The following is a 24,652-nucleotide window of genomic DNA, read 5'->3' as shown; positions in this document are numbered from 1 at the left end:
AACCTATGTTATCAGTTCAGATTTTGAAGTTCTTTATATTCGTATTCTGAATTTGGGTCATTATCCTTCCTATTTTCAATGTCTTCATCTCATTCTCACTTCTTCATTCCTAAACCAACATGTTTTTGAAAAGTTGGATGAATCTAATTTCATAACCTGGAAAAAGTAGATTATTCCTTTCATCTACAGTCATGACCTGATGGGACACCTCAATAGATCCATAACTGCACCCTTGGAATTCATGCCCATTATCAAGGAAAAATCAAAGGAAAAAGAAAAGAAGATAGCAAAACAAGGTGATTCCGAACAGGTTATCTATATCAAGAACCCAGCTTATATTGCCTGGTTAAAAAATGATAAGATGGTTGTAGCTTTTATCGTGGCAACTCTTTTCAAACAGGTTTTTTTAACATACTCCAACAGGTGTTACAACGAGGGAACTTTGGGAAGTTCTTTATAGATGGTATGAGCAGATTTTCAATCCCAAGGTATATCATCTCAAGTCCGAATTTGAATCATTGAGGAGAGGAAACAATAGTGTAACAAATTTTCCACTTTGAGTGAAATATATCATAGATCAGTTGGCAGCTATAGGGAGTTTTGTGACAAATGAAGATGTATACAGCCAAACACTTCGTGGATTGAGTGATGAATATAACATGTTGAAAGCGATGTACATGGGTCTCGAGAAAAGAGGTAATTTTGACAAGCTTAGGTCCATGTTACTTGAGTTTGAATCAAATTTTGGTATCACAACAAAGAAGGACTCTCATACTAATCATGAGGTAATGATTATTGTGACCTCAAATTGTGGACGAGGAAGAGGTTGAAATCAATATGATAGCCGAAATTCAAGGATCCTTCCTAATCCCCATACTTCCAACATGAATGACAATCGACAGAACATAATATGTCAGATGTATGGTAAGCGGGGACATTAACGCACAAACTGCTATTGGAGATATGTCCCAACATATCGCCCTCCCATAGTTACTTATCTAGCCCACTTTTGTCAGTTTGCACCACAAGCCAGTGGTATGAGAGGGGGATGAGGTCCATAACCAACATCCTTCAATGATCCCTTAAGGGCTGCATCCTCTTTTATTTCAGGACATAATCAGTATATGGATTCCTTGAGTGCCACATTTTCTTAACTTGGCATGCATGGCACTGGAAATCCTCACAGTTTCCCTTGGTCAGCAAGAGCTTATCAGCAGCCCAAAACACCTATGAGATCACCATGGTCTGTCCCTCCAGATCAGCCCACTTGGACAACCTCTTCTACTTCTCAGACTCCACAGTCGGGTGCTTGGTTTTTAGATTCAGGTGCTGCCCATCATGTCATAGGTGATGCAAGTAAACTCACACATCTTGTTCCTTATCACAGTAATTGGAGAATAGTCACTAGTGATAGAAGAGCACATTCCATCACTCACATTGGAACCGCCACCATTAATACTCCTCATGGTCCCTTTTATCTTTCACATACTTTTCTTGTTCCTAATATTAAACGAAACCTTGTTTCTATCTCCTAACTTTCTGATCAAACTAACTCCTGCATTTCTTTCTCTTCTTCTTCCATCTCTGTTAAGGACCTTCACACGAAGCGTAACCTCGTTGAAGGAAAGAGATGTAGAGGGTTGTTCATCCTTGATGAAGCTCCAATTGGTCATCCTCAAATTCTCATGTCGGATGAAGTTACCGTCAATAATGATGTCTTACTGTGGCTCAAGCGATTGGGTCACTATAATTCCTCTTTTCTTGAAATTTTATGTAATAAAGAGCTTATTCCTTTAAAGAATAAGTCTATAGTTCGTTCCATGTCATGTGTTCAGTGTTAAGTTTGTAAGAGCCATGAACTCCCTTTTAGTGTTTCTAATAAAAAAGGTTCATTTCCTCTTGAGTTGATACATTTTGATGTTAGGGGTCCTGCACCCATGATGTCCTTGTCTAAATCTTGTTTCTATGTAATATAAGTCAATGATTTTTCTCATTATACTTGATCTATTTTTTGAAAACCAAAAACCAAGTATTATCCATTTTTCAAAGGTTCAAAACTCTTGTCGAAAATCAGTTTTCCCGTAAAATATTGTGTTTTCGTAGTGATGGTGGTAGTGAATATGTGTTTGTGGCCTTTTCCAATTACCTAGATGATCATGGAATCAAACGTGAGTTATTTTGTCCACAGACGTATCAGCAGAATGGGGTGGCTGAGCGAAAGCACCAGCACATTTCCGAAACAGCATTCACCCTTATAGAAGAATCTAAGATGCAGCCAAACCTATGGACTGAGGCCTTCCACACAGCTGTCTTTTTTATTAACCGCATGCCTCTTACTCCCATTGGAGCGTTTTCCCCTTACCTTATGCTCCACGGACAGCAGCCTGATTACTCTCTTCTACGTATCTTTGGGAGTAGATGTTTTGTATATGTGCATAATTTCTTACGTGATAATTTTTCACCCAGGTGCAGGTATGCAGATTTGTTGGATATGATGATGCATATAAAGAGTATCGATGCTTCAACCCTATCACCGGTAAACTGATTGTTTCAAGGCATATTACTTTTCATGAAAATGAATTTGATGTTACCAGAAATGACAGCAGCCATCCCAGCCCAATCCACCCACATGATCAACCCTCATTTTTCTGTGCATCATGTGTTTCACCGAGTCCGGAAAAATCAGCAACCAATGGACAACAAAGTGATGCTAACCATCTTCTACATGTGTTGATCATAAATTCATAATGTTGCACCAACTATTACTAAAGACGTCAATCAGTCCCAGCCACATGCATCTTTCACTTTCTATCCAAAAACATACCACAGGCGTCTCCATAGTGCCACAGAGGAAGATGTTGTTCAGTTTTCTCATGCTGGACAGATTCCTCCTGCTGCTCCTTCAGCTACATTGTCAAAATCTCCCTCTTCTAATGTAGCTGAACCTATAGATGCAATCAAATCAAATCAGCCTAGCATGGATTTGATACCCATTGTAGCATTGGGTGAGTTATGATTCTTTTTCTGCTGAATTCCATACCTTTTCCGCATCCATTGACTCTAGTCATGAGCCCAAATTTTATCACGAAGCACGCTATCATCCTAAGTCGATTGAAGCCATGAATGAGGAGATTTCAGCCCTTAATGAGTGATACTTGGGAAGTAGTACCCAGGCCAACAATAAGAACGTCGTTAGGTGCCAGTGGGTCTACGAAATTAAATACAAGGTTGATGGCAACATTTAGCTATATAAAGCCAGATTAGTAGCAAAAGGGTATACACAAGAATATGGCCTTGACTTTGATGAGACATTTAGTCCTGTCGTTCGAATGAGCACTATTCGTATGTTGTCTCTTGCCACTACGCATGGCTGGACTCTTAGTCAGATGGACATGAAGAATGTATTTTTTTATGACACATTACATGAAGAAGTGTACATGGAGCACCCTCCTGGATACCCCTAAGGTCGATACCAAAACCATGGTTCTTCGCTTAAGAAAGGCTATATATGGTATGAAGTAGGCATCTCGTGTGTGGTTTGAGACTTTTAGTGTTGTTCGATCTTTAGGCTTTGTTCGAAGTCAATGTGACTACTCCTTATTTGTTTATTCTGATCAGTTTCACATCACTATCATCCTTGTATATGTAGATGATCTTGTTATTACAGGCAGTGATTAGACCAACAACTCTCTCATTTTATCTTAGTGAAAATATGCTATGGATATTCTTTCTCATTTTGGGATGACCGATTGCAAGCCAGTTCCCACTCTTATTGTTGTCAGTGTGAAACAGAGTTACCGAAAGCACCAAGCCTAGTGGGGAAGCGCATTTCGAAAGCGCGAAACGTCGCGCTTCCGAAACGCGCTGGGAAGCGTCAAATTTTTTTGGGAAGCAAGAGGTTTTAAGTTGAGTAAGAGTAAGACAGAATATATGGAATGTCAGTTTAGTAAGCAACGAAGTAGTGATGAGAGTGTAGTGAAGCTTGGTAAGCAAGAAATACCGGTGGATGATTGTTTCAAATATTTGGGATATATCATTCAAAAGTATGAAGAAATTGATGGAGATGTAAATCATAGGATAAAGGTTGGGGTGGATGAAATGGAAAAGTGCAACTGGAGTGTTGTGCGATCGTAGAATGTCATTGCGGTTGAAGGGAAAGTTTTATAGGATGACTATTAGGCCTGCTTTACTATATGGTACGGAATGTTGGGCTGCCAAGAGACATCATATTCAAAAAATGAGTGTAGCTGAGATGCGTATGCTTAGATGGATGTGTGAAAATACAATAAAAGATAAGATTCGAAACGAGGAGATACGTAAGAAGGTAGGCGTTGCACCCATTGAAAATAAGATGAGAGAGAATCATTTACGGTGGTTTGGACATATTCGGCGAAGGCCTAATGATGCTCCAGTTAGAAGGATGGAGAAATGGGAAAATATATTAGTTAAAAGAGGTCGGGGTAGGCCTAGGAAGACATGGATGGAGATGATAGGAAAGGATATGAATGCTTTGAACCTCACTGAGGACATGGCATTGGATAGAAATGATTGGAGGAGAAGGATTCATGTGGAAGACCCAGAATGATTTTCTTTTTTGGTTCATATCGCCGACTCCAATTGTTTTGGGATGAAGGCGTAGTTGTTGTTGTTGTTGTGTTTCCCTTTTATGGGAAGTGCGCTTCCGCTTCCTCTCTTTTTTTATTTTATTTTTTTGTATTTTTATTTTTATTTTTATTTTTTTTTCTCTTTTTTCACTTCCCCTCGCTTCCTAGGTCGCTTTCGGTTCGCTTTCGAGACGATTCTTGATTCGCTTTTAAGTCGTCCCATGCTTCCCGCTTCCTAAAATTTTGAAAGTGACTCACTTTCCGTATCGCTTCCCGCTCCCGCTTCCTCGACTGGCAACCATGGTGTGAAATTAGTTGATGATGATTCACAGGATCCTTTGCTCCCTTATCCAAAGCAATTCAGAAGCCTCATTGGTGCTCTTCAGTATCTTACTTTCACAAGGCCAGACTTGGTATATGCTACTAATCAAGTCTCCAAATTTATGCAGTCACCCCGTCTCAGTCACGTGAAAGCGGCTAAAAGAATTTTGTGTTATGTAAAAGGCACAATAAGTGATGGACTGGTTTATAAATGACCATTTTCTCGACCTCAAGATGGTTTTGTACTTGTCGTTCTAGCCCACTTCGATGCCAATTGGGCTAGTGATCCGTCACTGGCTATGCAGTCTTTCTTGGACAACATCTTATTTCATGGTCAGTCGACGACAGAAAACTGTTGCATTGTCTAGTACTGAAGCGGAGTATCGTGCCATGGCAGCCGAACTGCAGAAATTATATGGACTCGAAATTTACTAGTCAATCTGCATAAAAAACTATCCCAATTACTTCTTTTCTATGATAATAGAAGTGCAGTCGCTATTGCTACCAATCTTGTCCAACATGGCAAAATGAAACATGTAAAGATTGACCAACATTTCATTCGTGAAAAAGTTGAAAGTAAAGAGATCCATCTGATGTTTCTCTGAGGTGAAGACCAAGTAGCAGATCTTTTCACAAAGTCGCTCTCTTCTTTGCGACATTGGTTTCTTAAGAGCAAACTATCCATGGTCGTTCAAGACCCATGTACAATTTGAGGGGGGCTGTTAAAATCACGTCTAAGGGCATTGTTGGTATTTGTCTTTTACATATTATTGTTGTAATATGCTCATATCCCCAAAGGGTATTTTTGTATTTTCTCATGTAATCTTAATATGTTTATGTACAAAGCGGGATGCCCCAGCCTGGGTACGACCTCTATTTTCCTCTCCTATATTTTCTTTTCTCTCTTTTCCTTTGTGTAACAGGGAACGCATACTGAGGGAAGCTGCAGCTTTTACAATAAATACATATATGTATGTGTGTATAGATATGGCAAAAGATTTTCTAAAATTGTTTGTACATACAAATGACTTAGCAAATCTTATTGTTTTTTATTTAATTTTTTTCTGTTAAATCTGACCCTGTAGATATGATTTACATGGTCTGTTTTGTGAGGATTGACATTTAGATTGCTGGATTCCAATGGATGAGTGTGTTTTCTGGCGATCCAAAAATCAACAACCATAAATGCTTCAAATTTTCTTGACTCATAAAAATGTCTTTTCAACAGAAAAAATAGTCTAAGGCTCGATTCCTAACAAATCGACCATGTCGCACACATCTATGATGTCAATTTGAGCCAAAACAACTTTCATCATGAGAACCGAACTAGATTGTACACACAAACAATTGTAGAAAACATGTGTGTGTGTGATTCCTAACAAATCTACCATTCTGCACACATCTATGATGTCAAATTGAGCCAAAACAACTTTCATCATGAGAACCCAACTAGTTTGTACACACAAACAATTGTAGCAAACATATGTGTGTGTGTGTGTGTGACCTGTGTTTTGGGCCAAGTAAATGATCTTGTGCTTGCTTCTCCTTCCAATGTTTGTCTTGTTCCTCCAAAGTCTTTGCCTACTGTAGATCCAATAGTGCAGAAGCATCCCTTTGAAGATCTGGAACTTATCATAAAGCTGGATCCAAGTCCATTCCCAGGCTTCATAAATATTTTTGTCAAGTAGTTTACACCCCCTGAAACAATGGATGCAGTAAGGCCTCCAGAAGTTCTTGATTTTATGGAGGTATATAAAGAACATTTTATATGGGACCAAAAAAAGGAATGGGTCAACATGGAAGAAATATACTCAAGTTGCAAAATGGGAAAATTATCAATCAACAACATATTAGTATATGCAAGTTTGTTAAAAAATTAAACATGCTTTAGCTTGATAACCCCACCTGATGCAAGTTGGATATCAATCTTCAATAGTTTATGCTTCATAACTTAGCCATAAAAATTAACTGAAAAAATAAAGAGATCATTGAAAAAAAAAAATACTCGTACCTTGAGAATGATGATAAGAAATTTCAAACGTATGGTTAGTTGCAGTGTCACGTATTCTTGAAGTTTTCTAGACAAGGAAAAACTCATGATATTTAAAAAAAAAAAAAAATTCATGAAAAATCCTTTTTTTATAAGCAAGCTAGGGATGACCCCCATGGGATTATAACCCATGATCTCTCAGTTATGATAGTGCAACCTAATTGTCCAGCTACCTCATTTGACCATGTTTTCCATGAAATATCTTGGTAAATAAAATATTTAAAATCAATAAAAATGAAATAAAAGTAAAACATATCTTACAATATAACTAAGGATGAATAATGTCGGTGTGTGACACCTTGTTTGTCAGGTTGTGCACATGATTAGCAGATTTTAAGGTTGGATCTGTATCGCATGTGGCATGTTTTGATGGTAGAGAGCGAGAGAGAGAGAGAGAGAGAGAGAGAGGCAGATAGCATGTCCTATGTGGTTTACAATGCTAGTGACATGTGGCATAGCCATCCACACACAAACAGGTAGAGAGAGATTAGGATATGCATAAGCACAAAATGAGCGGTTTGTCAGTGCGGTGAACAGAGAGAGAGAGAGAGAGAGAGAGAGAGAGAGAGCATGTTGTATGTGGTTTGCATGCATAATCACATGTGGCATCTTGTATCTGCGCCAGCCACACACAAACATGCTGTAGAGAGCGATTTCTTTGCCAAAGAGGCATTTTTTTACAAATTTTATGATTGCACATTTTGCAAGTCCTCTTTCGGTCGGATCCATTACAAGAAAATGACACTTTTTTGGCGTTATGGCAGGCTGGTGCCATGGAAAGTATACATGGTACTGACATTTTGTAGACGCAGTTCGGTTATTCCCATCTATCTCTATCTATTGGTGGGGAGGTACATGAAAGAATGAATAAGTGGATTGAGGAATGGGCTCCAGAGCAACATGCCTAAGCCCCAACCAACCTTATCGCAACTCGTCAGAAATTTGACCAATCAGCACTGAATGTTGGTGGATCCACTTTCTTCTAATATGATGGATTATAAAACCGGGGAGGAATGATTCATATTGAAAAGGATTACTCATCAAAAACTCGCGCGAGAAGGCATCTCGGCTTATCGAGTCACTCCAGTGATCTAACACATGTTTATTTAGGGTGAGTAAAAAGAAACTCTTTTTCCCATCTCTGTAGCTTTTTCAATGATAGCACAAATAGCATAAGCCAGTGATGCTTTCGGCTAGTGGACTCTTGCCATCTAGGGTGTAGTACTCCACTACACCTAGCAACAACATGACGTTTGCATTGCTCTCCCATAACCCTCTCTTATTAGGCTAGGCTAATTGGAAAGAATAACATATTCATGGGAAGATTCCATTGTTGCATTTTCGTAGAATGCCAATAATTAGTTGGATGGAGCTATCACCCACCCAACGAGTGGCAGCAGAGAAAGCAAAAACATGAAAAGAATGTGGATATGGATTGTTAAAGTTGTATATATATATATATATATATATATATATATATATATATATATATATATATATATATATATATATATATATATATATATTGTTTATTATGTATATGAGTATATAAACATTTATATTTATATACACTAGATTTTTCTGCATTGTAATAGGTAATGCCCTCTAGGGACATTTTACTCTTTTTCCTAATTATAATAGGCCCTGTCCTCTAGGGACAATTTTGTAATTTTCTTATTTTTATATTTTTGTCCTTTTTATATAAGCTAGGGGCTCTATTGTCTACCAACGGTCATATTTATAGCCGTTGGGAGCTCCAATGACTCTATTGGGAGCTCCCTAGGCCTCTTGTACTCTATATAAAGGGACCTCTTGTCCCTATTCTTTTATGCTTTCTCGCATATTTGCACCAATAAAGGACAGTATTTTTACTTGTGTTCTTGGCCTCTAAGAGGCCCTTGTGCTTGTATTTTCCTATTGATCCATAAGTGGCCTTTGTGTTTATGCTCTTGTGTTCTTGTAAGCCCATAAGAGGCACACTTTTATATTGTTTTTCTCTTTTTCATTACATGGCATCAAAGCCTTGGTGCTCTTTGATTGTAATTTGTGTTTGAAGATCGATTGGTGACCGTGAGATCAGGGGAGCGTTGGTTCGTTGCTTCGGCAAGCATGTCATCATCCGACTTCATCTTCCTTTACCATATCCTTCTTCTCTTCTCTCTTCTTTTCTCTTTGCTTTCATGGCCGACATAGAAGCTGTAACAATTGTTTTCATCAAATTTGATGGAACCAACCACATGTGGGCCATTGTGGTGAAGAGAATCTTAGTGAAGAAGAAATTGTGACACTTGTTGATGGTTCTACTTCGGAACCTCAACCTATTTTTACCAAGGTTGTTTTGGGAGAAGATAATACTGTTAAATTATGTAATCAACCATGTAATCTAATATATATATTTTATATATATATGGTAATACATATATATATTATATATATGTATATGTATCTACTTATTATATATAATATATATATATATATATATATATTCTTATTGATTAGTTGTAAGGGTAGTTTAGTCTTTTTACAACATATTCTTTTTTAATATGTTTTGTAATTATTTTTCTTTTTCATTTCATTTTATTCTTTTTTTTTTGTAAAAGGTAGTGTGTACCTTGGAGGGGCCCACCATCTAGTCGTTGGGCCCCTTCCAACGGTTACATTTATGACCGTTGGAGGGGCTCCAACGACTAGAAGTGGAGCCCCTCCAAGGCCTCCACTTCCTCTATTTAAAGGGGCTCTCCCCTTGTGTATTTTTATGGCTTTGGGTCAAAGCCCAAGCATTCAATAAAGCCTTTTATTCTTTTAGTGCATTTGTGAGAATGATTTGTGCTTTTGTGCACAAGTGTTCCAAGTGTTCTTATTGTGCATGTGTGCACGTATTTGTTATCAAGAATATTAAGGTCTTAGTATTTTGTTGAAGATACTTTCACATGGTATCAGAGCCTCGTTGAAAAAGGAGGATCGTGCATTTCTTCATTTGTTTGAGTGCCTCGAAAAATGTGCCTTCAAGCTATTGGGGTTTGAAGTGGATTATCTTCTTCAGGCAAGAATTTAGAACCCTCTTTTGTCAAGAAAGACTTGAAAATCTTTTGAGGTACGTGTTATTTGTCAACTTCTATCCTCTCTAATGGGCGAAAAGGACTCCCACTTCTCCCTTGAGTTTAAACTTAATGGTTCAAATTATCATGTTTGAGCCGGTAATATGGAAGCCCATATTAAAGGAAAGGGGCTTTGGGGGGATGTTCAAGGTTCGATACCAGAACCCGAACAAAAAATTACAATCGTTGAAAAGGGGGATATTAAGATCCTTGAAAGGGAAGAAAGACAAAGGGCTCTTGAAAAGTATTCAAGAAAGCATGACGAATGGGAGATGAAAAACTTCAAGATCTTATCTTGGATTTTTTCATTCGTTGAAACCAAGATAAACGCCAACATCATTAAGTTCAAAAAAGCTTCTGAAGCTTGGTTATATCTTGAGAAAATGTATACTTCAAGAGATTTGTCACACAAGTACTATCTCCAAAAAAGGGCATTGACCCTCCAACAAAATGAGATGACTATTCAGGAATACTTTGCTGAATTATCTTCTATTTGGGATGAGCTAGCTATGCTTGAACCAAAATGGAGTGGAGAAGCGATCGAATTAAGACAAACAACTCGAGAAAGATCGGTTCTTCAATTTTCTAAATGGACTTAGACCCGAATTTGAACAAATTCGGTCATCCCTTCTCTCTGCCTTCACATCTCCTTCAATTGAAGATGCAATCACTAAGTTAAGTGGTGAGGAAACCCGTATGGGAATTAGTAAGAATAATCCTAGCATTCTTGCTACCTCTTCTACTCAAGAAGATTGTGAAGGGGTAAATGATGTGTCAAGACCGGGGAATAATGTGAAGGCCTACAAACCTCCTCACTTCAAGAATCAAGGTCAAGGAGGAAACGATCGATATGGCAAAAGAGACTATAGCAAATTAAATTGTCATTTTTGTAAAGAATCGGGGCATATCAAACCCATTTGCCCTAAATGGAAAAAATTAATTGCAATGGCTATGACATCCCAACCGGAGGAACGACCATCATCATCAAATGGGTCTCTTTCTCTTCAACAAATAGTGAAAGTTTTACAACCTCTTCTCAAAGGAGGCATTTCCAGAGCCGCAATGTCAACTTCTTCTCCTCCCGGTAAGACATCTTGGCTTTTAGATTCCGGTGCATCTTTCCACATGACCCCAAGTGCTTGTTCGCTTTCTTATTTTTCTAAAAATACTTTTTCATGTTTTGTCTTAACGACTGATGGAACACCTCTTGAAATTAAAAGAATAGACAATTTTGAAAAACAAGATTTCTTTGTTCCAAAAATTCATCTTATACCAAAATTAAATTTAAATTTACTTTCGGTCTCTCAACTCTCGGACCATGGTTACAATATAAAATTCTCGTCTAATAAATGTTGGATACAGGATCGCCGGTCCGAGAGGTTGATTGGGGAAGGCTCTAGGAGAGGAGACCTCTACTACATTGATTTTCTCAAGTTCCCAAGAATTAATTTTGTAATGTTATTCAAAACAAAGATATTCATGTATGGCATAAGAGATTGGGACATCCCAATATTGTTAAAATCTCTTACTTGCCTTTTATTAAACATCTTTGTAAAGGAGATTTTTTATGTAATGAATGTATTCTTGGGAAAATAAAAAGTCTAACTTTTACTCAAAGATTCATGTTTACGACAAAACCCTTTGAAATTGTTTATTCCGATGTATGGGGTCCGACTTATGTGATATCTGAAAGAAGATTCTCATATTATGTGATTTTCGTGGACGATTACACTAGGTTTTGTTGGATATATTTTCTTAAACATAAACATGAAGTTTTTTCAACATTTAAAACTTTTCATATGATGGTTTTAAATCAATTCAATAGAAGTTTAAAAATTCTTAGGTCTGACTCTGGAGGTGAATATCTTTTAAACGAATTCAAGAGTTATCTTGAAAGTTTTGGTATTCTCCATCAAAAATCTTGTCCAAAAACTCCTCAACAAAATGGGTTAGCTGAACGAAAGCATAGGCATATCATTGAAACAACTAGAACCTTGCTCATTTCGCAAAATATTCCAAAGAAACTCTGGGTTGAGGCAGCTCTTACTTCAGTCTATCTCATAAATAGACTTCAATCAAAAAATTTAAACAAGATTTCTCCATTTAAAAAATTATACGAAAAAGAACCTGATTATAGCAGGTTAAGGGTTTTTGGATGTAAATGTTTTGTCCTTACTGATAAAAATGACAAACTTTCTCTAAAGGACATTCCTTGTGCCTTTCTTGAATATTATGAAACCCAAAAGGGTTTTCATTGTTACGATGTTAAGAATGACAAATTATATGTTTCCAAAAATGTGAGTTTTTTGGAAAATCTTAGTGGCTTCGAAAGTCTTGAATCTCATGATGAGAATGTAGATTATTCCTTTCTATTTGATTTACTAGCTAAAGACGATGATACTAGTGATGATGAGTCAAATCAGAATGACTCAAGTGATATTGAAACCGAAGAAATCATTCATCTGATCTCCCCATCTCATCAACATATTGATGAAGGACCACCTAGAGATCTCATCACCTATATTCATAGAGATAGAAACACCTTTAGAAATGCTCTTGAAAGATATGATGATGCTAGTAAGATTGTTCCTCTAAGTGAGGAGAACCTTCGTAGAACCGAAAGAAGTAGAAAAGCTCCCTCTAGGTTCATCTCATATGACTTTTTTTCACCTAAATATAGAGTTTGTCTTAGTGTCATTCATTCTTACAGAGAACCTAGAAACTCTGAGGAAGCACGTAAGTGACCTAAATGGATAGTAGCAATGTAAAATGAACTCGAAGCTCTGAGAAGAGCCAAAACGTGGGAATTTCAAGACTTTCCTAAAGGTAAGAAAACAATAGGGTGTAGATGGGTATTTAAGGTTAAGACTAAGAGTGATAAATCTCTTGAGAGATATAAAACTCGATTGGTTGCAAAGGGATATAATCAAGAATATGGGATTGACTATGAGGAAACCTTTGCTCCTGTAGCTCGAATGGTCATTGTCCGATGTCTTATAGCTGTTGCCTCAATCAACAAGTGGAACATCTATCAAATGGATGTTAAAAATGTTTTTCTAAATGGTGATCTAAATGAAGAAGTTTATATGGATGCTCCACCAGGAATGAAGACTCCCAAAGGGAAAATGTTTCATCTTCGAAAAGCACTTTATAGTTTAAAACAAGCCCCCAAGGCTTGGTATGATAGGTTTAATTCTGTAATAATAGAAAATGGCTTTTCTTCCTATTTTACTGACACTGCTTTGTTTGTTAGAAAATCTAATGCAGGGATTGTGATCTTACTGTTGTATGTAGATGATATGCTTATCGCTGGTAGTGATTCTAACGGGGTTAAGAGTATAAAATCAATTTTGAAAGATAAATTTGAAATGTCTGATTTGGGTTTTCTAACTTATTTTTTGGGTATTGAAGTAGCATACTCTCATCGAGGGTATTTCTTATCTCAAACTAAGCTTACTTCTTAGATCATTGACAAGTCAGGTATTACAAATGAAAATGTTTGTGAAACTCCTGCTATAGTAAGAGCTAAAATGAAGATTGACGATGGTGTTCCTCTTTCGGATCCTACTCCCTACATACAGCTTGTAGGATCATTGATGTATTTGAGTATTTCCAGACCAGATATCTCTCATGCAGTCCATACTGCAAGTCAGTTTCAACATACACCAACATCAGTCCACATGAGTGTCATCTTGTGAGTCGTAAGATACATAAAGGGTACTCTAAATAAGGGAGTTTTTCTGTCATCTTCTTCTAATTTAAAATTAATTGCTTATACTGACTCTGATTGGGGAGCTGACCCAAATAATCGTCACTCCACCACTGGTTTTTGTATGTTCTTAGGAGACTCACTGATTTCGTGGAGATGTAAGAAGCAACAAAAAGCTTCTCTATCCTCAACTGAAGCCGAATATCGTGCCATGGCAACCACTACCATGGAAATTGTATGGATCTATCAATTGCTAGAAGAGATGGGAATCACAATAGGACCCACCAAGTTGTGCTGTGACAACAAAAGTATAATTTATATTGCGAAAAATCACACTTTTCATGAGCGGACTAAACACATAGAGATGAGTTGTCACTATGTTCATGAGGCGTATCTCAAAGGAGTCATTAACCTTCCATATGTCACCTCATAATATCTGTTGAAAGATTTCTTCACTAAAGTTTTTTGTGCTTCGCGCTTCAACTTCCTCCTTAGCAAACTCTCGGTCATCTTGCCCTAAGTTTGAGGGGGTGTTAAATTATGTAATCAACCATGTAATCTAATATATATATTTTTTATATATAAGGTAATACCTATGTCACATGGGTGCGGGTGAGGCGCAATTTCAAAAATTTTGGACACGGGGACTCGGTTATATATATATATATATATAAGACTCGGTCAAAGTTGTGCCCATTAGGGGACAGGTGATGAGTTGTGAAGCCTGATTCAGGGTTTTTTTCCTTACAAGAGGGGGGGGGGGGGAATCCCCCCGGCGCGAGTCCGCTGCGCAGTCAGTGGGCGGGGGTCCAGGGGGGCACCCCTGGCGGGGGGTTATAGGGGGGCAGCGCCCCCCCAAGAATTTTTTTTTTTAAATTTTGTAGCCCAAAAAATTAAAAAAAAAAATCCAAAAAATGGACCAAAATGACCTTGGGTGCGTTGACCGCACCCAGGGTCGGGTTGACCAAGTCTGAGCTGCACCCGTGTTGGTGTGTGTCGACGCGGATGCGTCGACCTTGGAGCCGAGTCCGTGTGACATAGGGTAATACATATACATATATTATATATATATATATATGTATCTACTTATTTTATATATATATATATAATATATATATATATTCCTATTGATTAGTCGTAGGGGTAGTTTAGTCTTTTTACAACATATTCTTTTTTAATATATTTTATAATGATTTTTCTTTTTCTTTTTCATTTCATTTATTCTTTTTTTTTGTAAAAGGTAGTGTGTACCTTGGAGGGGCCCACCATCTAGTTGTTGGGCCCCTTCCAACGGTCACATTTGTGACCATTGGAGGGGCTCCAACGACTAGAAGTGGAGCCCCTCCAAGGCCTCCACTTCCTCTATTTAAAGGGGCTCTCTCCTTGTCTATTTTTATGGCTTTGGGTCAAAGCCCAGGCATTCAATAAAGCCTTTTATTCTTTTAGTGCATTTATGAGATTGATTTGTGCTTTTGTGTACAAGTGTTCTTATTGTACATGTGTGCACGTATTTGTTATCAAGAATATTAAGGTCTTGATCTTAGTATCTTGTTGAAGATACTTTCACAAATACAACTAAAGAGGAGATCATTAAAGGAAATGAAAAAGATAAAGCTCTTTTAGATTACAAAAACACCTATAAGGCATGGGAAGTAGGTCGTGCTAAAGTGCTCTCCCTCTTCATGGGAAGCATGTGTGAGGAGCCTTGCGAGAATATCTTAGAATTTGAAAGAGCGGACGAGGCTTGGACTTTTATCAAGTAAACGTATACCCAAAGAGATGTTCACAAATGGAAAATACGTAACAAGATCCATAAGTGCACAAAAGGTGACAAAAATGTGCGGGAATAATATGGATCTTTAAAAAGACTTTGGGACCAAATGACTAAACTTGAGCTTATTTGAGACACACCCAATGATGCTCGTCTAAGAAAAAATTAGTTGTCTCTTAAAAGGATTTTATTTTCATTGTTATCTCTTAAAAGGATTTCTTAAAATTAGTCCATAAGTAATTTTTTCGTTGATTCTAAACTATTGCATGATTCATTCATATATGAATTAGTTGTGTAGTTAATATTGCTTCTAAAATGTAATAATGAAATTGATCTATGCGTATTTGACTTTTCTTAAATCCTTATTGAGTAATTAAAATCATTTCTTATCTTCCGCTGTGTAAAAATGATTTGTTATTTATACTCTTTTGTGTGTTATTTCTTCATGGTAATGATAATATTGAAAATACATGCGTATTATGCATTAATGTGCTTTTTGTGATAGATACATGTATGCATAATTTTCATGAATGATTAAAGTGATTAATGACTATCATGTTTGAAATTAATGATTTTTCAAAATTAATTCTTACATTAAATAATTTTGAAAAATGTTGCATTGACTTATTAAAAAATTTCTATATATTGTATGTTTGTGCGTTTGGCCATCCTCTCTTCATAATATTTAACTAATATAGTTAGCTTTTGAAATCTTCTTATGATATATATATATAGATAGATAGATAGATATATAGATATATATATATATGTGCATAGTTGGATTGTTTTGTTAGCTCTATTTATAGGTTTTCAAGAATTGGTGATATTGAAGATCCTCTTTATAATGGAGCATGTGATTGAACACCTTCTAAAGAAGCATCAAATGGAAGAACTTGATGAAGTCTATGGAGACATTTTATGTAATGGATTTTTCTTTTGTAATTTCAAACTTATAGCGAGTCACTGTAAGTTTGAGAAGGGATGTTAAATGTTAAAGTATATATATTTTCCTTATGTAATAAGTGAAACCTATTAGGGGTATTTTGGTCATTACACATTATGTAATTAGTGATGTTCCTAGAGGGGCACTTTAGGATTTTCCTTTTTAATGTATTTTATTCTTTTCTTCAAGGGCATTATAGTCCTTATAATGCCCTTGGAATAGAGTTGTTGAGAGTGCTCCCAACAACTATATTTCTAGTTGTTGGGAAGTACTCCCAATAGCTATATTTCTAGCTATTTGGAGCACTTCTCAATGGCTCTTCTTTGCTTCCTTTTGTGTATAAATAAGGGGGTGTAACCCCTCTTGTATGTTAAGTTTGTTCACAAGCATTCTCTTAATAATATTCTTATATTTTTTAATTGTGTTTTAGCCCCTAAGTGGCGTGTGTAGTTGTGCTCTTATATTGACCTAGAAGTGGTCTTGATGTTCTTATATACCCATAAGAGGCATTCACTTGTACGCTTATTGTATTTTCATTACACAGTATGTATGGAAGAGACTAGATTGAAGACCATGGTCGAGCCCAAGGAACCTAAAGATAATGCATTGGTTGTCCAAAGACCCGGTGCCAACACTAATGCCTACAAGCTTCCTCACTTCACAAGACCCAACTTTGGGAGGCAACGTAATGATGATGGAAGAAAGAAGATTATGTTATAATTGTGGAAAACCGGGGCACATTAAGCCTTATTGCCCTGAATTTAAAGGCAAGGATGAGCGAAGAGCGGCAAGTGTAGATGCAGCACATGAGGATAAGAGTGGAACCAATTGATATTTCAAATCCATTGGAACCGTGTCATTGTTCCAACTAGTAGAGGGGTGCATCTTCTTCCATCACGGGTGAAGCGGTCTCTCCTCATTAGGTAGATTTTTTTTGCTCTTGAACTCTGGTGCATCCTTCCATATGACCCCTAATAATTATTTACTTTTTTAATGTAGAAGTAATTCAAGATCTAATGTTTCTACCGCCAATGACTCCTCTCAATATAAAAGAGATTCATGATTTTAAAAATTCTTCAAATTTTTTTATACCTAAAATTAGATTTGTTCCAAAACTTAATCTAAATCTTCTTTCCGTTTCTCAAATAACCGATCATGGTTGTAGAATCTCCTTTTTATTAGACCAATGTTGGTGTTAGATCTCCATCCGAGATGCAGATTAGGGAAGACCATAGAGAGGGAGATCTCTACTACATGGATCGATTGATAATTCCCAAAAATATTTTTTGTCACAATAAATTGTTTATCTCATGAATATCATGCTTTATTTTATTCTACATTGTTTATTCGTGCACCTATTAGTTTGTTATGAAACTGACTCATTTCATGGGCTAGGACTTCACAGGTAGCCGATGGCACGATGCAACATGACTCAAGATTTCCCTTCTTTCTGCTGGCGTCTTGGCTCTGAGTTTTGAGTTTTTATTTAGATTATTGGATAGTGGGAAAATGCTCATTTTGTAATAAACTGCAGATTTTATTAATAATCTATTGTTTTATTTTCTCACTTCCTTTAAGTAGTTTCATATGAAATGATGATTTTACTGCTAACGTACCCAGAATTTGGTAACTTGTGCTCCTTTCTAAATTACTTCCGTTGTCGATTTTAAAAGTAAAAACTTAAATCTTTGAAAGGTTTTTCATCAATGTTTTCGAAAACACAAGTTGAAATTTTGGGACGTTACAACTATGCACGTGTTGTTAGGCAGATTATTAGATATTTACAAAATTTTGTTTCTAAAGGTTGTTTGTTGTCTTCCTCCTTTCCACTTGAATTAATTGTTTACACTGACTCTGACGGGGAAGGAGATCTTAATGATAGACACTCAACTACAGGTTTTTGTGTGTTTATAGGAGACTCGTTGGTATCCTGAAAATACAAGCAACAGCAGAAAGTATCTCTATCATCAACTGAAGCTGAACATCGCACCATAGCTACCACGACATCTGAACTCGTGTGATTGAGAAGATTGCTAGAAGACATTGGGGTGTATATGCAGTCACCCTCAAGGTTATATTATGACAATAAAAGCACCATTTAGATCGTCAACAATCATACATTTCATAAATGAACCAAGCATATCGAAATTGATTGTCACTATGTTCGTAAAGAATATCTTAACCAAACTATTATATTACCATATGTAACATCATAATTTTAGCTAGCTGATTTCTTCACAAAAGCGCTTCTTTCTCCTGGGTTTCATTTCTTACTTGGCAAACTTTCGGTGATTACACTATAAGTTTGGGTGGGGAGTGTTAAAAGTTATATATATTGTTTATCATGTATATGTATATATACTATATTTTTTGTATTATAATAGATAATGCCTTCTAGGGGCATTTTGGTCTTTTTTCTTAATTGCAATAAGTCCTATCCTCTAGAGAGTTTCGTAATTTTCTTATTTTTCTTATTTTTATTATTTTTGTCAATTTATATAGGCTAGGGGCTCTATGGTCATTAGACCATAGAGTCGTTGGGAGCCCCCAACAGTCACATTTATAGTCGTTGGGAGATCCCTTGGCCTCTTGTCTATGTCACATGGGTACGGGTACGGGTACGGGTATGGGTACGGGTGCAGGTATGGAGGGTATGACATGGCAATTCCAAAAAATATGGGTATAGGGACATGGCAGTATATATATTATTAAATATTACATAAATATAAAATAAATTTCAAAAATCAAAATCTATTATTCCAACAAGACAACATAAATTAATTTAACATTTAAACAATTATCATTTAACAACCAACTAAACTAGTAATAGAACAGGCTAACTTTTATTCACAGAATCAAAATTCAATAACAAGTAAAGCTACAACTACAACTGAAAATATCTAAATAATCTATATGTAGTCTGAAAATATCTGGATTATTAGATATATTCAGTAGAAGATATCTAATAATCTATATTTTGTTTAAAAATAGACAATCTATATTCAATCTAAATATCTAATAATATATAAGTATAACTAAACAACACCTTAAAACAAAAAAACCGAAAAACAACTTAAAAAAACAAAAAGAAGAAAATTGAGAGGGAGACATAGACGAGGGAAGATGAGAGCAAGAGAGAGGGAGACAAAGAGGGGGAAGACGAGAAAGAGAGAGAGAAATTGAGCGAGACACTAATGGAAAATCAAGAGAGCGAGAGAGATGGGAGAGGCGAGTTGAGAGAGAGGGACAGAGACGAAAAGAGTACTTGAGTTGCACAGAGAAGGTGATGCTACAAGGGATTGAGCGGCACTGAGGGGCTGAGTGATGTTGTGAGGGGCGAAGAGAGGCGGCGCTATAAGGGCGGAGAGAGAGAGAGAGGGCAGAGAGAGCGAGTCGGGGGTTAGAGCAGAGAGCCGAGAGAGAGAGAGAGAGAGGAGTCGAGGGGGTTCTTTAAAAAAGCCCGACATGAGTTGGGTTTTTTTTACCAGACCTGATGTAGTGCGGAACCCGATCCACGACATACCCGCACTGTGTCCGGTGGCGGTACCCGTGTTGACACGAGTATGACACCCTAAATGGAGTGTCAGTGTTACATAGCCTCTTGTACTCTATAAAAAGGGACCTCTTGTCCCTTTTCTTTTATGTTTTCTCAAGCATATTTCATCAATAAAGGACATTATTTTTACTTGTGTTTTTGGCCCCTAAGAGGCCCTTGTGCTTGTATTTTCCTATTAACCTATAAGTGGTCCTTGTGTTTATACTCGTGTGTTCTTTTAAGCCCATGAGAGGCACACTTTTGTATTGTTTTTCTCTTTTTCATTACATGGACAAAGTCTCGGGTGGAACCAATAGTTATTCGAACTCCCTTCACTTGCCGAAGTGCATCTTGGAACTGTCGATTATGTTATGATCGGAGTCCCACTCATGGTAACATGGTGGCATTGGGAGAAGCAATAGGCTTTATAATTGTGGGTCAATCCATTGGGGAACTAGGGACTCAACTAACATCCAATACTTGGTGCAACTAGATCTTGGGCCAAAAAAGACTCCTATTTCTGTTTCGCATGGGCAGCACTAGGTCTTGGATCTGTAGATTATGTTATGGTCGGAATCCCACTCATGGTGACCTGGTGGCATTGGGAGAAGCAATAGGCTTTATAGTTACGAGTCAATCCATTGAGGAACCAGGGACTCAACTAGCATTAAGAACTTTTCATACCAGTGTTCCCAAGTGGTACTTGGCGCAACTAGATCTTGCACCAAAAAAGACACCTATTTCTGGCGAAAGCGTGCACAGCACCAGAGAAAGGTACTTATACCTAGTACAACATATCTCTTCACTAGTAATAGTTCAATGGTTTCTTTTAGCATTAGTAGGGAGTAGTGCACCAGAAAAGCCCCAATGTTTTTAGAGGGAAACCTTCTCTCTTACCCATATTTTCCTCCTTTCCTTTTTCCTTCCTCGTCTTTTTTATCCTCCCCCTTTTGCTCTATCCCTCTCTTGTACCTCTTGTGTTCCTGGCATTCATTAAGTTGAAACCACATCTTGGGTCAAGGGAAATCTCTATCCACCGGTAAGTGCAGCGATTGAGATACTATTCTGGCGAGTGCAGCGAATAAAAATCATTTTTTGTTTGCTTTCTTTCTGCGATGAGGACTATTCCTTTTGTTTTGGGGACAAGGGCATCTAGACTGGGAAGCTTGCATTCCAGGGCTAAGCTTGCAAGCCAAGAGGTGGAAACAGAAGGTCAGGTTCTTTCTTTGCTCTTGATCTTTTCTCTTCTTAAAATTCTTTCATTTCTTTATTTTTTACTGCTTTCTTCTTATTTTCCTATGCTTTTCTTTTCTTTTCTTTTCTTTTCTTTTCCTCTGGTTCTAGGCCTCTATTGCATCTCTCTTGGTTTGATGGGATTCCGTGTCATGATGGGTGCCAAATAGGGCAGCTGCAACGGTGTTAGGTGAGGTTGAAGTTTAAGAAAGGTTGCTTGCTTGTACATTTGTTGTGCTATTTAATTTGTTTTTCTTATTCTTTATTGATCTTTTGTGGCAAGGTTAGGTGATTTTGGTGTAGTTGATTCCAAACAGAATAGGTGATCTTTTCTCTTAATATTCTTTTATTTCTTTCTTCTTTTTTATGTTTTCTTCTTATTTTTCTCTGTTTTTCTTTTCTTTTCTTTTCCTGTCTTTGGGACTCTATTGCATCTCTCTTGGTCTAATGGGATTCCTTATCATGATGAGCGTGTAATATGGTTGCAGCTGCAAGGGTGTTAGGTGGGTTGAAGTTTAAGAAAGGTTGCTGGATGGTGCATTTAATTTTTGCTGTGCTATTCCCATAGGTTTTTCTTATTCTCTATTGATTTTTTGCAGCAGGATTAGGTGATTTTGGTGCTGTTGTTTCGAAACAGAACAGATGATTATTGCTATGTTGATTTGGTGAGGTAAAACTTGCATGTCTTGCCGGTCTGCCGCTCCTTAGCTTCTTTTTTTCACGGATTTTGCTTTGAATATGTTATGAATTTTTCTTTTTTTCTTCCGTTTTTGTAGATGTGATTTTGATGTTTTCTTCTGATGTGTACATGATTGTGGATCATACTTGCTGATGAAGTGAATGCTTTGTTTAATATTTGTTCATCCTTGCTATTTTATTTTGAGCTCTCAATGCAGTGATAAGCAAGAATGCATGAGTTTTATAACTATTGTTTTTGCATAAAATTCGGTTGTTCATCTGGGATATTTCCATTCTATAACTATTGTTGTGTTTGCTAGATAGGCTATCTTCTTGCTTGGCACTTCTCAGTTGTTGCTCAAAAGCATACCGTGATTTAGGTTTCCCATGAGCCAGGTACACCCATGAGCCAGGTATACCTATGCTCATGATATTTCACTAATGTTTGCTGCAAGAAGGGTGTCGGGTGCAAGAAAGATTCCTAACACCATTAGAAAACTATAGAAAGTCCTAATATGTTGGAAAGAAGCAAGGTTTTGAATATCTCTGATACAGACAGGCATGTGGCCTATGAACATCACACAATAATATCACAATATTTTTTATATATAACTGATGCTTGTCACATATGTCAGAAGTAGTCCTGGGCAAAAAGCTTAAAAATTACACTCTGATTATGTTGGTCCAAGCATAGTTGAAAGGGCAAACCTATTTACACAAAATATTCTCTTGACTTTTTCTTATTGTTAGAGCAAGTTACTCTAATATCATTGTCCCCAACTTCGACAAAAAAACTGTTTTTTTATTAATAGACAGTGGAAATGAGTATAAAAAAGGAGGTGGCTTCACATAATAGATCAAAGCATCTAACAGGAGGTGGCTCCCCTATCAAAAGGGAGGTAGGTTCAATGGACTTCTTGGTTTGGTTCATATCATGTAGATACGAGTATTAAAAGATGTAATCACTGTAAAATATGGGCATGCGAAGTTTTCCAAACTTGAATTGCCACTACAACCTCTACAGATAGCACTATGATTGAAGATTTCAGTTTGCCAGAGTATACTTGTGCTTACTACAGTACCACCTGACAACAAAGTTATGGATATGCCCAAGTCGGCTACTCAAACTTCCGTCAGCCTTTTGTGCACCTTTAGTTTCCTCTACTCTTAGGCTCTGTTTGGAAACCAGCAGCTGGGATTGGAATTAATGCAACTGGTAAAAACTTGGCCAAACTACCTTCGTGGTGGATGCTTGGAAACTGGTAGCTGTGATGGGTGTTTATGCATTTGGGATGAGAAGTGAGGTCCTCACTCCTTCGTATTTACACTAAAGAATGGAATTGATAGCTATCATAGCTGCCAGCTCCTACAGGTGGCAGGTGCCACTTTTTCAAATGTGCATAATTTCCATCCGACCACCAGTTTCCAAAGCCTTACATCCTTCTTAGGCACTTCTGACCATTCCTCTGGGTTAGTTTCTACACTAACGTGCTTCACCCCATAAGGAACGAAATGAATCTATGTAACCAATTGAAGATGAAAAGAGAAGCCCTTTGATTGCCATGATGCACAAAGCCGATAAGATCAACGATCACACTTCAAATGGGAAGAACCTAAATTCCATGAATAAAGAAGACTCGTGCAGAACCCATTAGAAACTAGCACATAAAAACAATCATAGACCTCCAAGAATCACTACAAAGATTACAGACAAAAGAACTTAAAGAAAGAATATCAAGGCAGGTGGAATCCTGGATATGATTTCTTTACACCCATCAACTCCCCACGATTCTCGACGACTTTCATGTTCATGAGCAATTCAACTTTCTTCAGAAAGCCGGGGGAAATTCACCTTCTATCTTTTCAACCGCAAAGTTCTGGGGAGATTCAGTTTGAACCCCTACCAACCGTTTACAATTTCTCTAGTTAATACCCACAAATTGTAACAAGTCCAGATTCATGGGTGAAACGCGATGGGTCAGAACATCGCCTAGAGAGAAACGAAATAGCAAAAGCAAAAGGCAAAAGATAGAAATTAAAGAAGAAAAAAAAAAGCTACAGCATATCTGCAACAAAAAAAAATACCATTCAAAAATCTGCTACATTATAATAAGGAAAGCTACAGCCAGGGGATGATGGAAGAAACATGGTAAATACTAAATACCAAAATCCTCGTGAGGTCATAATTCTTGAAACAGGCTTCCAGATAGAGAGAGACTCACGCATAAGAGGGAAGAGGGAGAGAGAGGCAGCCAAAGCCATGGACTCCATTGCGCAGAGCAGAGAATACCGGGTAGGGTGATGCTGCGACCAAGAAAAGCGAGCTTTAGGAGGAGAGAGACTTAGTGAGAGTAAGGAGGTGGGGGTTCGTGAAGGAGGGATGGCGTGTTTTGTCCTCAGCCACCGCCCCCAACCGGCGTTCCTCAACCTTCCGCGTGGCTTCCTGTTTTGGTCCACGAATGCCGGACCCTTTTTCCTGATACTAAGATTTGATAACTGGTTCAAAGTATCAGCCATAATGCATTTTGATTCCACGTGTCAAAACGAGATTGCTTATTAGTTATGTTTGGGAGTCTTACGATGTGATCACGGTTTCAATGTGTTGCCAAAATATCGTTTTTCTAACATGTGATGTTGAGCTATGGAGTTGCCAAAAAACATCCAAGCATCCAATCGCCAAAGCCAGTCCCAACTCATTGTTTTGGCAAAC

General features: G+C 37.4%; 1 protein-coding gene across 1 annotated transcript in view; it reads right to left on the bottom strand.

Moving 5' to 3' along the window:
- LOC149812172 (alternative NAD(P)H-ubiquinone oxidoreductase C1, chloroplastic/mitochondrial-like) overlaps positions 1–24,378 on the bottom strand; it is a 53,672-nt gene extending 29,294 nt beyond the window's left edge. The window contains exons 1-2 of the mRNA XM_089993651.1: positions 24,165–24,378; positions 6,430–6,623 (exon numbers count right to left, since the gene is read on the bottom strand). Of these exons, the coding sequence (XP_089849777.1) occupies positions 6,430–6,623; positions 24,165–24,213 (243 nt within the window). The 5' untranslated portion in view covers positions 24,214–24,378. The remainder of the gene's footprint in view (positions 1–6,429; positions 6,624–24,164) is intronic.
- Between the last annotated feature and the right edge of the window lie 274 nt (positions 24,379–24,652).

The sequence above is a fragment of the Nuphar pumila genome, chromosome 17, assembly GCF_984573655.1.
Source record: "Nuphar pumila chromosome 17, dmNupPumi1.hap1.1, whole genome shotgun sequence".
Lineage (NCBI taxonomy): Eukaryota > Viridiplantae > Streptophyta > Magnoliopsida > Nymphaeales > Nymphaeaceae > Nuphar > Nuphar pumila.
This window is presented reverse-complemented; position numbering and strand designations above follow the sequence as displayed.